The following is a 13,569-nucleotide window of genomic DNA, read 5'->3' on the forward strand; positions in this document are numbered from 1 at the left end:
GAGCCTTGAGACCATTTTTTTCCTGCATTGGCAAATAAAGAAAAATAGGTTTCATCAGCTCTAAAAAGCCCCAGACCAAACATTTATTTATCAGCATTGCTGATTAATTATTGACTGAATTGTCATTTTCTGGGACTGTTAGAAGAAGGAAAAGGAGTAAAGACAATACATCTGTTGCTTTCTGAATCTTGGTATCTATGGAAGCATCATTCAATTAAAAGGACATAGACTGTTATTCCCAGTATCTAAAACGACAAGGACAAATTAAAATGTTATGCTATATGTACAGCTATGTCACTGTGCAAGAGCTAGTGACAGCTGATCACCAGCAATTGTGGACAACTGACAAGCTCAACTATTTCTGTAGAACGAGCCTGTGGATTGCTGACACTCACTTTACAACGCTTTAACAAAAGCAGACTTGTAGCCTCTCTAAAGGTCAAGTTTATTGGGAGAACAGTATGTGAAAGGATACAAGAAGTATTTTTAAGTACTTTTGTTTTCAACAGCCTAAATTCTAGATGTGTGACTGGTACAGTTAGAAGACAATGTGTACGTAGCTGACTCCCCTTCCTCACGTTTCATTTGCTTGCAAGGGTAAGGATGTAGGGTCACAGTGAAAATCATGTTCTGTCTCATTCTGATTGTGCAGATGGATCAAGCTAGCACAAAAATAATGATTTTATTTTTTTTTAATAGTAGGAAAAAGCTGACCCCCAGTTCCACATTCAACAATGGCACAGTATATGTAGCAATTGCCATCTGCGGATAATTGTTTAATTGGAGCGTTATGGAGCCAGAAAGGATTTTGTCTTTCCATTGTTGTCTGTATTACAATGTTGTTGTTTTTTTGTTGCTTTTGTCTTTATTAAATTTTTAAGAAAATTGAAAAAATAAGAGCAACAACTTAATAAATTACCAACAACCACTAACAAGGGACATCAGAACAAATTAATGAAAACAAATAGTCTAGATTTGGTTTTTGTTTGTGTGTTTTTGGACAATGTAGCACAGCTGAGTCTTCTCATTTGGCCTTCAAAGCTAACTTCTGTAGTGGGCTAAAACTAATAGAGGGACAGACACACACAGACTTAGGAGAACACTGTAAAAAACTGAAAATCATTCATGACCAGCTACAGCTGGCTATTGGCACTCACAACTATCTTTACACACAGTATATATTACCCTGCCAATTTCAGGCATAAGATATTGGAAGAACATGAGCTCATACTTCCTAACAGTTTCTGTTTCATGCATCAACTTTTCATAATGGAACAAACCAGATTTTTATAGACAATTAGAAGATTAAGTAAATAAGACAAAAACTCATTGATAATCTGGAATTTATATCATCTCAGCTATAGATTTAACATCTACTTTGGGTGGAAGAAAAGTAGACGTTTTCTGCTACGCTATAAATGATTTTTCCAAGGAACACAGAGCAGCAGCCCATCACAAATGGAAAGCAGATGCATCTGAAGTGGACAACAATGGTTTTGATCAATGTTGCACAACAGAAGCATCTTTCAGCTGACAGTACCTAACCCACTATTCAACCTAACAGCAGGACCAAATAAACTTTAGAAAATAGTTCAGAGAATGTATTAAACTCTGACCTGGAGTGCGACTGTATATTGAAGGGTCCTGCCATCTCTTTTTCTGTTTTTCAAGGTTTTACGTTTAAGTGATTTTTCTTTCAGTTTGAATTAAAATAATTGCAACTTAATATACATGGCTTTTTTTTTTTTTTTTCCACTGAAAGAGAGTATGAAAAGCTATGAATAGAATTTCTTCAAATATTGTATATCTTTTAAAAATATACTTGAAGTAAATTCCATAAGAATTAGGAGATAAAGCTCAAGAGGTAGGTTATTTAGGTAGCAGTTAAAAAAAGCTTTAAAGTAACAAGTCCATAAATAAGGTTTAGAAAACTCATAAAGCATTACTGCTCGAAATAAATTTTATTTGTACTAGAGAAGATGTGTGTTAAACTCTACTTGTTGCGGTACATCAAGACTTCAGGTATCAGAAATTAGCCACCAGAGGGAGCCCATATAATCTGGTATAAGGGATATGATCATACAAAGAGAAGTTAAGCAGATGAGAATTTAAGAAAATAATTCATGTACAGAGAAACATTACAAATTATTCCTAATCCACACAATAAACAGCCCTTCTACAGTACTTCCTTCCAGATTCATATTTATATTTAGATATGTAGAAATAGGAAAGTGAACCCTGCTGTAAAGTACTATAACTACAATTTTAAAATACTGAAATAAACTAAAATACTTTGTTATACACTATCCTTTGTTGTTGTTGTTGTTCTCAAAATTCAGTATTTTAGAATGTTCCACTAACTGATTTAGTATATTGGTCTGCAAATAATATGGGAAGGCGAAGGCCTACATACTACTGATGATTAATAAATTGTTTCTTTCAAAAATATTCAGGACCAGAATCTTAAGTAGCACTAAGACATTTTTTCTGTATCTGTTTTGTACTCCAAGTCAGTACCATTTTTATACATTGAATACTTAGATTTATCTGAGAAGCCATCTCCTTCTGCAGCGTAATTACTAAATTCTTATCACAGAAAGGCTTATAGAATTTGCTTCATGGTTAAAAATGTCTTTCTATTAAGAACAGTTCTCAATTGCGGAAAAGCATTTTTGAACTAAGAAAAAGCTGCTCCTCCCACACTGGATGTTTTCATTTATTCTTACAGAAGTGATACCTCACTTTGTATCTGGAATATCTGTAATTGTCAAAGCTATATGACTATAATAGAAGCAGTAATTATAACTAAGACCAATCTTTGACACCTCACAACTTCTTGTGAATTTCTACTGCTACTGAACTTGCCTATGCTTTCTCTCTGCCCTATGGCAGCTTTGCAAAATTAATATCAATATAATCTCACTCTGTAAAAAAAAAAAAAATTCAATATGCATACATTTCCACACTAAAAACATAATCCTTCCTTAAACCTGTTTGCTGTTAAAATAGTTACAGAATTGTAAAAAATAGGATTTGCCATGGCAAAAGTTTTTATTTGACTCAAGAGAATACAAATAGAATATGACGAAATCTGTAAAGCAGCAAATAAGTACATTGTGTACAACTTCTCCCACTGAATTAAAAGGTGAAGTGCTACTTTTCTTGTGATTGCTATGTCGTCTAACAAAAAAAAAAAAAAAAAAAAATGAAAGAAAGTGTATTGCCTGAAATGCACAGTGCTCTAGAATACACTAGCACAGGTCTTTGTAACACAGGGAGTCAGGATCCTGAATGTAAGACAGCCACCCCTACATGTGATATCTTGGCCACAGCTAGTCAAAGAGGCTTGAATACTGAATTTTCACCTGTCTTCATCCTGAATTCAGTCCAACTGAACATGAATCCCTGAGGTGTATACTTTTTCTTTCTTCCTCTTTACCAAAAAAAATGTAAGACACACTGGAAAAGTCTGACAATTGTTCCATACACAATCTTGCCTCATCCCACTCATGTACGAACATTAGCAGATCACAGAGTGAATATCACAGAATCGTCTAGGTTGGAAGCGACCTCCAAGATCACAGAGTCCAATCTCTGACCTAACACTAACCAGTCCTCCACTAAACCATATCCCTAAGCTCTACATCTAAACATCTTTTAAAGACTTCCAGGGATGGTGACTCCACCACTTCCCTGGGCAGCCTGTTCCAGTGCCTCACAACCCTTTCGGTAAAGAAGTTCTTCCTAACATCCAACCTAAAGCTCCCCTGGCGCAACTTAAGCCCATTCCCCCTCGTCCTGTCACCAGGCACGTGGGAGAACAGACCAACCCCCACCTCGCTACAGCCTCCTTTAAGGAGGTACCTATAGAGTGCGATAAGGTCACCCCTGAGCCTCCTTATCACCAGGCTGGACAAGCCCAGCTCCCTCAGCCGCTCCTCGTAGGACTTGTTCTCCAGGCCCCTCACCAGCTTCGTCGCCCTTCTCTGTACCCGCTCAAGCACCTCGATGTCCTTCTTGTAGCGAGGGGCCCAAAACTGAACACAGTACTCGAGGTGCGGCCTCACCAGAGCCGAGTACAGGGGGACGATCACCTCCCTAGCCCTGCTGGTCACGCTGTTTCTGATACAAGCCAGGATGCTGTTGGCCTTCTTGGCCACCTGAGCACACTGCTGGCTCATATTCAGCCAACTATCCACCATCACTCCCAGGTCCTTCTCTGCCTGGCAGCTCTCCAACCACTCCTCTCCCAGCCTGTAGCTCTGCTTGGGGTTATTGCGCCCCAGGTGCAGGACCCGGCATTTGGCCTTGTTGAACTTCATGCAGTTGACCTCAGCCCATCGGTGCAGCCTCTCCAGATCCTCCTGCAGAGCCTTCCTACCCTCAAGCAGATCGACACACGCACCTAACTTGGTGTCATCTGCAAACTTACTGAGGGTGCACTCAATCCCCCAATGCAGATCATCGATGAAGATATTAAAGAGGACTGGCCCCAGTACCGAGTCCTGGGGGACGCCACTAGTGACTGGCCTCCAACTCGATTTGACTCCATTCACCACAACTCTTTGGGCCTGGCTATCCAGTTTCTTGAGGGGAATTCAGTGGGGAGCGGTGTCAAAAGCCTTGCTGAAGTCAAGGTAGACCACATCCACAGCCTTTCCCTCATCCACCCAGCACGTCACTTTGTCATAGAAGGAGATCAGGTTCGTCAAGCAGGACCTGCCTTTCATAAACCCATGCTGACTGGGCCTGATCGCCTGCTTGCCCTGCAAGTGCTGCATGATGACTCTCAAGAGGATCTGCTCCATGAGCTTCCCTGGCACTGAGGTCAAACTGACAGGCCTGTAGTTCCCCGGGTCTGCCCTCCGGCCCTTGTAGATGGGCGTCACATTTGCTAGCTGCCAGTCAACTGGGACCTCCCCCGATCGCCAGGACTGCTGATAAATGATGGACAGTGGCTTGGCCAGCTCCTCTGCCAGTTCCCTCAGTACCCTCGGGTGGATCCCATCCGGCCCCATCAACTTGCGTACATCCAATTGCCGTAGCAGCTCGCCAACCATTTCCTCATGGATAGTGAGGGCCACATTCTGCTCCCCATCCCCTTCCACCAGCTCAGGGTACTGGGTATCCAGAGAACAACTGCTCTTGCCACTAAAGACTGAGACAAAGAAGGCATTAAGCACCTCCGCCTTTTCCTCATCTCTTGTAACTAAGTTTCCCCCTGCATCCAGTAAAGGATGGAGATTCTCCTTAGTCCTCCTTTTTGTGTTGATGTATTTATAAAAACATTTTTTGTTATCTTTAACGGCAGTAGCCAGATTGAGCTCCAGATGAGCTTTAGCCTTTCTAATTTTGTCCCTGCACAGCCTCGCAACATCTTTATAGTCCTCCCTAGTGGCCTGCCCTCTTTTCCAAAGATTATAAACCCTCTTTTTTCTCCTAAGCTCAAGCCACAATTCTCTGTTCAGCCAGGATGGTCTTCTTCTGTGCCGGCTCGTCTTTGGGCACGTGGGGACAGACCGCTCCTGTGCCATTAGGATTTTCTTCTTGAGGAGCGCCCAGCCTTCCTGAACTCCTCTGCCCTTCAGAACCGCCTCCCAAGGGACTCTACCAACCAGTGTCCTGAGCAGCTCAAAGTCAGCCCTCCGGAAGTCCAAGACTGCAGTTTTACTGGTCCCGCTCCTGACTGCCAAGAATAGAGAACTCCACCATTTCATGGTCACTCTGCCCAAGACAGTTTCCAACCACCACATCTCCCACCAGTCCTTCTCTGTTTGTGAACAGAAGGTCTTGCAGGGCACGTTCCCTGGTAGGCTCACTAACCAGCTGCGTCAGGAAGCTATCACCTTCCACGCTCTCCAGAAACCTCCTAGACTGCTTTCTCTGGGCTGTGTTGTGCTTCCAGGATATGTCTGGGAAGCTGAAGTCCCCCACGAGAACAAGCGCCGATGATTTCACAACTTCTGCCAGCTGCCTGTAGAACTCCTCATCAGTCTCCTCATCCTGGTTCAGCAGTCTATAACAGACCCCCACCAGGATGCTTCCCTTGTTGGCCTCCCCGCTGATCCTAACCCAAAGGGACTCAACCTTATCATTCCCAGCAAGTTCCATGACATCGAAACTCTCTCTGATATAGAGAGCCACACACACCACACCCCTTCTGTGCTGCCTGTCCCTTCTGAAGAGCCTATAGCCAGATATTGCAGCACTCCAGTCATGAGAGTGGTCCCACCACATCTCTGTGATGGCAACCAAATCGTAGCCTGCCTGCCACACGATGGCTTCCAGCTCCTCCTGTTTGTTACCCATGCTGTGTGCATTAGTGTAGATGCACTTCAGCTGGGCCATTGCCTTCTCCCCTGCCTAGACATTATTCCCCCTGGCATACCTCCAACAAGTCTTATTTCAGCCGCATCATAGTATAAAGCTCTTTCAATGAGCCCTGCCAGCTCCTGGCCCAGGATCCGTTTTCCCCTTAGAGATAGGGACCTGTCTGTGGCCATCAGGCTGGGTGCTGAGTAAAGCACCCCATGGTAAAAAAAAATAAAATTTCTGTGTTGGCACCAGCCTCTGAGCCACGTGTTTATCAGGTTGGCTTTCCGTGTCCTCTCTGCACCCCTCCCTGCCACTGTAGGGATGGATGAAAACACCACCTGTACTCCCGCTCCATACACTAACTGTCCCAGTTCCCTGAAGTCCCATTTGATGGTCTTCAGGCTTCTCTCTTCAGTGTCATCACTGCCAGCCTGGACTACCAAAAAAAGGATAGGAATCGGAGGGGCGAACCAGATTGGGAAGCTTTCTGGCAATGTTCCTGACCCTGGCCCCAGGGAGGCAGCAGACTTTGCTATGGGTAGGGTCAGGCCAACAAATAGGGCCCTCTGTTCCCCTGAGAAGGGAGTCACCTACAACAATCACCCTTCTATCTTTCTTGGTGGAGGCAGTCTTGAAGCGTGGAGTCAACTTCCTCGCCCTAGGCATACTCTTGTGTAGACTTTCTACCTCAACCTCACCCACCAGTCTCTCAAGTTCCAGGGCCTCAAATCTGCTGTGTAAGGGCACCTGGGAAGGTGGGGCCTGTAGGGTTGGTAGGGGGGGGCATTGCTTGCGAGGTCGGTAGAGGGGGGTAACATGTATACGTAACAATGTTATATTAAAAACACGACATAGAAGCATTGTAAGATATCTAATAACCATATTTAACAATTCAATATAAATACTTAAGATCTAAGCTACTCTGTACATCCTTGCTCTGAAAAAAAACATGCGTTGATACTATAAGGCAGAGATGCTAACAAGGACTCCCAACACTCCACACCAAGAAAAACAGTACTACCAAACTTCTGCATTCACACATCTAGTGACCATGTTCCCATGCCTGAATAGTAAGCTCAACTTTGTATTTTTCCTGTAATGTTAGATATATAGTAATGTGACATTGTCCTTTCATGCCAGTCCAGGAAATGTAACACACCCAACAAGCAGTACTTTCAGAAAGTACTTGTAAATTCGTTGCTGATAAAGAACAAAACAATCTACATATAATCTATTAAAAAGCATGATTTTGTAAACTAACCAAATAAACCAATGTAACTGTTACAACAACTCTATAATCAGCTTTACAGACACCTGTTCTGAATACATCTCTAAATTTGTATTAAATTTGGAAATATAATTTGTGCTGAAGCACATTGAATAAAGGCAGTTTTGTGCAAGGAACTTCATTTTCTGGACAAACTTCACCAACATCCCAAGGAACAGTATAGTTTAAAAGCTTCCTCAGAAGTCCACATTGGAGGACTCTGAGCTAGAAATTGTTATGCTTTATGAACACAAGTCCTACAAGTACATAATAAATAAATTGTATGTTGTTAAATTTCTATGAAACATTTAATATCAAAGCTAATGAATTCTGAGAATTTTGAAATTTATGTATGTTACAACAATAGCATATTAACAAATAGGGTTTGCCTTTTAATTAGGAGAGAAAATCTACAGTATTAAAATTAGTATTTGCTCCTCTATTTTTAATCTCTTACCAGGTCTTTCCTTGCCAGTTCCTTTTGACTCAGCAAATTTCTGTATTAAACTCTCAACTGTAGTATTTGTCATGTTATTAATAAACTCTTCGTGAACCTTCAAAAAACAAAATACCACAAACAACAGGAATTTAAAAAACAGTAATTAAAGAAATTTAATTAACTTCAGAAAGTGGTTTTTTTTTTTTTTTTTTAACTCTAGAGTTTAAAATTCTTCCCTCTAAAATATATTAACTTCCACAAATCAACAAATCCCTTTTTATTGCTTTAGCTTTGGTGACTGTGTACACAATAGACATACAAACAAGGAAAGAAAGAACACAGACTGATGTCTATGATCTACTTCCATTTCTTCTATCTAAACTACTTTTCTATATACGCTTTTCTGAATTGTCAACAACAAGCCCCACGACAATGTCAGGAAGACAAACTGTTCCCTTAAGCCAGCACCAGTTAAGGGTGTGAACAGTTACCACTGTATTATCACAGTTCCCACCTGCTTGAGTAAAAGCATTACTGTTGTAATGGTTTTGGTCTGGCAAAGGAACGTGTCGTTAATATGAAGTTTTTCCAACAAGGCAGTAATATGTTTTAGGAATAGGTAGAGTGAACCTTGTCACCATCATTCACCAGCAGAAAACCTCAAAACTAAGAAAACAAGTGACTCAAACAAAGTATACACAAATAAAACACAAGACATCAAAAAAACTGAGGACTACTTACCAGGATTATTAGTTAGACCAACTTGCATCTGAAGAAAAGATACTACAAAAGCTTCTTTTAATACTGTTACTGGAGGCCTTTCCCTAACAGCGTTATCAGAAATTCTGAAACTTTTCAGACGATATAATTCTATATTTAAGTTAAAGAAAAGAGGAAGTACCCCTATTATGTGTAAAATGAGTGTTAATTTAATATCTAATGAACAGAGCTTTGAAATACACTAAACATCCTTCAAATGGTCAAAAGACATTATTTTCTGTTAGCACAAAATTTAATGATTGTTCAGACTTTAGCATTTGTGATACTGAATTTATAAATGCAACAGGAAGCAGTAAAATTTTTGGCTCATATTGAATTTAGATATTAAAAATATTTCCAATACAGTGAACGAAATCAGAGCTGATAAATTTTATTGAATGGATCAAAGAGGCTTAAATAAGAGAATAGACTGCACACTTCTGAGAAGACCAAAATGGGTATTTAGTAGATATTCAAATCTTCAAACTTCGGATAAGCAAGTTCAGCACTGATACAGTATTTGATATCTGTGGTAAAAAGAACCAAATCTGCTTCAAAGTCTTTTAAATTCTGTGTTTTGTTACTATTTATCTCCTTCTTAATGTATTTTTAAAAGTTATTGCCATTTGAAAGATGTAGTCTTATAGTTACACAAGCATGAGTTATACAAACACAGTAAGGAATGTTCCATAGTAGTTAGGAAAAATATGTAGCATAATCCAAATAAACAAATGATAATATAAAAATTACCTCTCCTATTTGTAAATGAATTTCCTTTATGGTATTTGACAATGATTCTATAATCTCTTTCATATGAAGAAGATGTGTTTCTTCAATGTCTTGAAATTTCTGTCAACCAATGCAAGCAATTACTCATAATGAAAATAATTTTTGAAATGCTAAACCTTATATCATAATAATTAAATGTACTAAACAGAAAAAAACAATCTTTTTTTTTTTCCCCAGATCTTTATCACAGTGATTACAGTATTTAAGAAAGAAAAGTGTAAAATTCACAGTTACAAAATAATGTACTTTATAATACATCCTTTTGAGCTTTTATATACATCCATTATTGAGCTTTTTACTTCCTTTTTCAGCTTTCACCTATCTTGATTTTTCAAAAAAATCTGACCTATTTTTACCAAGAGAAAATACGGTTGAAGAAAAAATCTCTCTTCTCCATTACTGAAAGATCTCATGATTTTTCGTCTAATTCCAGAAGTCCTATTTCTGAATCTGTTTTGTACTTCCTCAACACCCTCTGCTTCTGATCCCAATACATACATAATCTTTGCAGTTTGTTTGGAATTTGTTCCCCTGTTCCACTTTACCCACACTTCCATCATTTTAAGAGCACTTCGATCATCTCTAAGAAAAGAAAAATTTCCTCATCTTACCCAAGTTAGCCATAGTCATCTTGAAATATTTCTTTACTCATGGTCTCTACTGATTCTCTTCCTACCTCTGTAACTGCCTTTTCAAATGTGACCAAACTTTGGAGCACCATTTATTCCTCTCTATTTTTACAAGGTTCTCTGAAGATCATCTTTACATTTCGTACCTTCTGGCAGTCTGATTCACAAACACAAGTATAACTCCATACAAGTCAAATATCTGTATGTTCTAAACTCTTAATCTGTCTTTTGCCACACTCATATATGACTCGCTAGCCATCAATAAGCAGACTAAAATAACCGTTTTTTTTTTTTTTTTTTCCCCAGCACCTTTCCTTGTTGATCACAGAGAATAGGGTCAAACTCCACAGACTACTATATGATATTATTTTTTCCAATTGCTTGCTTAGATAAACTGCACTATTTTGCTTTCAAACATATCTGTGGTCCATGTCTACACATGCTGTCAGTCAGTACACATGCTGTCAGTCAGTACAGGATGCCAGCACTTGTACACAATGTGATCTTCCAGCCTACTTCCACCACCTAATGTTTACCTAAACTAAAAGTGAACTTTTGAGATTATACCAACATTGCTGCCTTCAGGTTTGGTTGAAGATTCCCATAAAATTGTGCAATACTGATGTATCACTCTCTTTTAAACTCTTCTCTATGATGCATATCAAAACAACAGGCCATTCAGAGATTTTTGCCTGTTACATCAGTGGATACCATGATTCCCCTCAAGCCACTCCTGCCATTCTCCGTTTCCTTATTTCTTGTTTATTGCTCTATCTGTAATAAAGTCTTTGAAGGCTTGTACAGTACATAACACAATGATTCTGATCAAAGAATATCTCAGCACTGAATACAACCATATCCATTCATGTCACAGATAGAATCATTAACAAAATTGTTTATTTAACTTTCGTCTGTTCTGAAAGGATATACTGAAACATACTGAAATGTATCTATAATGAATGCTAAGACCAAGTAGAAGACACTTCTTAGTGTTTTTTGCTAAATTAAAAATGAAAAATCTTCGACCATCTTTACACTGTGTATGCTGAGTTAGACAGTTAAGTATAATCCATTTTGTAACCATTCTCTCCTTTTCAGTTTTATAATGTGAAGAATTACTACTATGTTTTTAACTTCATGTATATACACAGATTGCTTAACACCAAAGTTATCTGAACAGTCAACTGTACTTAATTCTAGTTAAGAGAGAAGGCTTTCCCTTGACTGGCTAATACGTTTTTTTTAGAAAAGCTTCTAACAAGTTGGAATACTTTGCAAATGAGACATCATGTTTTCTTAGCAATTGCAGAGCAATTATATAATGCAATCACAGCTTTACTTAAAAAAAATCTTTCAACATAAGGAATTTCATTTAAAACCAATTTCTAAATGACAAATTAACTATATTATCATTCTTCTGTAATCACAAATAAACCTTCCATCTTACTGCAGCAAAAAATAAAACTTGCAATTCAAAATTAGGAAGATTGTATTTCAAAATTTAACCTGTCAAAATCATGTCTCACAAATCACTTCACTTTGATGACTTCAGATAAGATAGTAAATGACAAAAAAAAGAATAAAATTTATGCAACAGATTTAGGGGCAGAGGGTTAGCAAGAAGGACAGCTAAGTGAAGACATTACTACATGATTACCTAGGATAAAGCCAAATCAATTCAAGATGTTAGTGTTCTCAGAACAATTTTATCTAAAACAGCCCAAGACAGACTGAAGTTAAGCCAACTATTTTTTGCAACGAAACAGCAGAGAATGACCACACTCCTAATTTGTTTATTGAACTAGTGTATTTCAAGTGAAATATACTCTAAATTAAGATAATCTGGGTTGTGCTTAACTTAGGAGGGGGCCTAAACATATTCACGGGTTTTCTTGTTTTTCCTATCACATCATATTTAAAGTAGCTGTCTTGCAACCAAACGTTAGATGCAGCTACACTATTACACTTAAAATACAATAATTGAATAGATAGGACAATTGAATAGACAGCCAGAATTTTCAGTTCCAACACAGACAACCATGAAAGGTATTAAAAGTTTTCAGTTGTCTCTTATCATCTTAAATGAAATCTAAAGTTTGAGTAAAAGGGTTATTGCAGCTAAAGAATAACCGAAGACATTCAGACAAGTATGGCTTGCCATGAGAAGTAAATATGTACCATTTTTGTACTGGGGAAAAAGAAAAAAAAAAAAAAAAAAAAAAGCAAGAAGTATTATCATGCTTTCCCAGCTACAATTTTTACTACAGTAGAACCTTTTTTTCCTCTCTAAAGTTCAGTCATGTTTAAGTACCTAATACTTACCTAATAACATAATCAAGGGGGGAAAAAAAAGCATCTTCATATTGTGTCTCTAGATAAAAAATAAGTCGTTTCTTTTCCTATTATTTTGTTGAACTGAATTCTTCAAATGGCTTTTCTTTTAGCACATCACGAGTAGCCCAGCTAGTTTGCTTGCTGAAAGTCTCTACGTTTTCCTTCAATGATTCACTGACAATAAAACCCATTTCAAATACTCCTCATGTCTATCTCCTGTCAGCCTAAATAAGAACTCCATTACTCATAGCTTTCTTGCTTATTAGTGAAAAGTTTACAGGGCAATTTAGCAAGGCCAGTTCATTAAAGTCATACTTACACACTTCAAGGCAGCCTAAGGACACAAGCCTCCACCCCTGGTAACACATTGCCTTTTCTTTTGTGCCAGCACAAATGCTTGTGTCGTCTCTTAATAAACTAGACCCCAAATCTCCTCTGGGTTAATGTTAACCTTCCTCATACATTAGTTTTATATGGCTTAGTTCTACAAGGCTGTTTCTCAAACAAATACATGACAAAAGACCAGAAAGAGGACAACTACTGCTTTGGACTGCAACACTAACTTAAAACATGTATTGAAAACAGAGCTTAGCAAATCGGGGATGATATAGAGAAGGACAACAGGAGTTAAAACCTTTACTACAGTACCCATGAATTTCCTTAGTGATTTTTTTTTTTTTAATAAAACCTTTTATAACACTGAATAACTGCAATCATCCCTACACAATTAAACAAACAAACAAAATATTTAAGATTCACATTTTTACAAGGTGAGGAAAAGAATGATCTTAGCCAAAGTCAACTCAAACTTAAAAGAAAAGCTTGGGGCATAACTCCTCTACCAGAACCTAGTCAAGATACTGCACAAACAAGATGCCTATTGGAAACTCTCCAACATAAGGGTATCAAGACTCCTAATATAAGTCACATTAAAGGCAGACTTCTGCAGTAGTATATCCGAGCATTTTTTTGTCACAAATCACTGGACTGGGGGGTTGCAAGGAAGACTTCTGGTATATGATATATTTGGTATTTTT

At 38.5% G+C, this 13,569-nt stretch overlaps 1 protein-coding gene across 2 annotated transcripts in view; it reads right to left on the minus strand.

Annotated features, from left to right (window-relative positions):
• FCHO2 (FCH and mu domain containing endocytic adaptor 2) overlaps positions 1–13,569 on the minus strand; it is a 93,627-nt gene that overhangs the window by 58,369 nt on the left and 21,689 nt on the right. For both annotated transcript variants that reach the window (XM_084305478.1, XM_084305479.1), the window contains exons 7-8: positions 9,531–9,629; positions 8,040–8,136 (exon numbers count right to left, since the gene is read on the minus strand). In XM_084305478.1, coding sequence (XP_084161604.1) covers positions 8,040–8,136; positions 9,531–9,629 — 196 coding nt within the window. The remainder of the gene's footprint in view (positions 1–8,039; positions 8,137–9,530; positions 9,630–13,569) is intronic.

The sequence above is a fragment of the Netta rufina genome (genome assembly GCF_964035555.1).
Source record: "Netta rufina genome assembly, chromosome: Z".
NCBI lineage: Eukaryota > Metazoa > Chordata > Aves > Anseriformes > Anatidae > Netta > Netta rufina.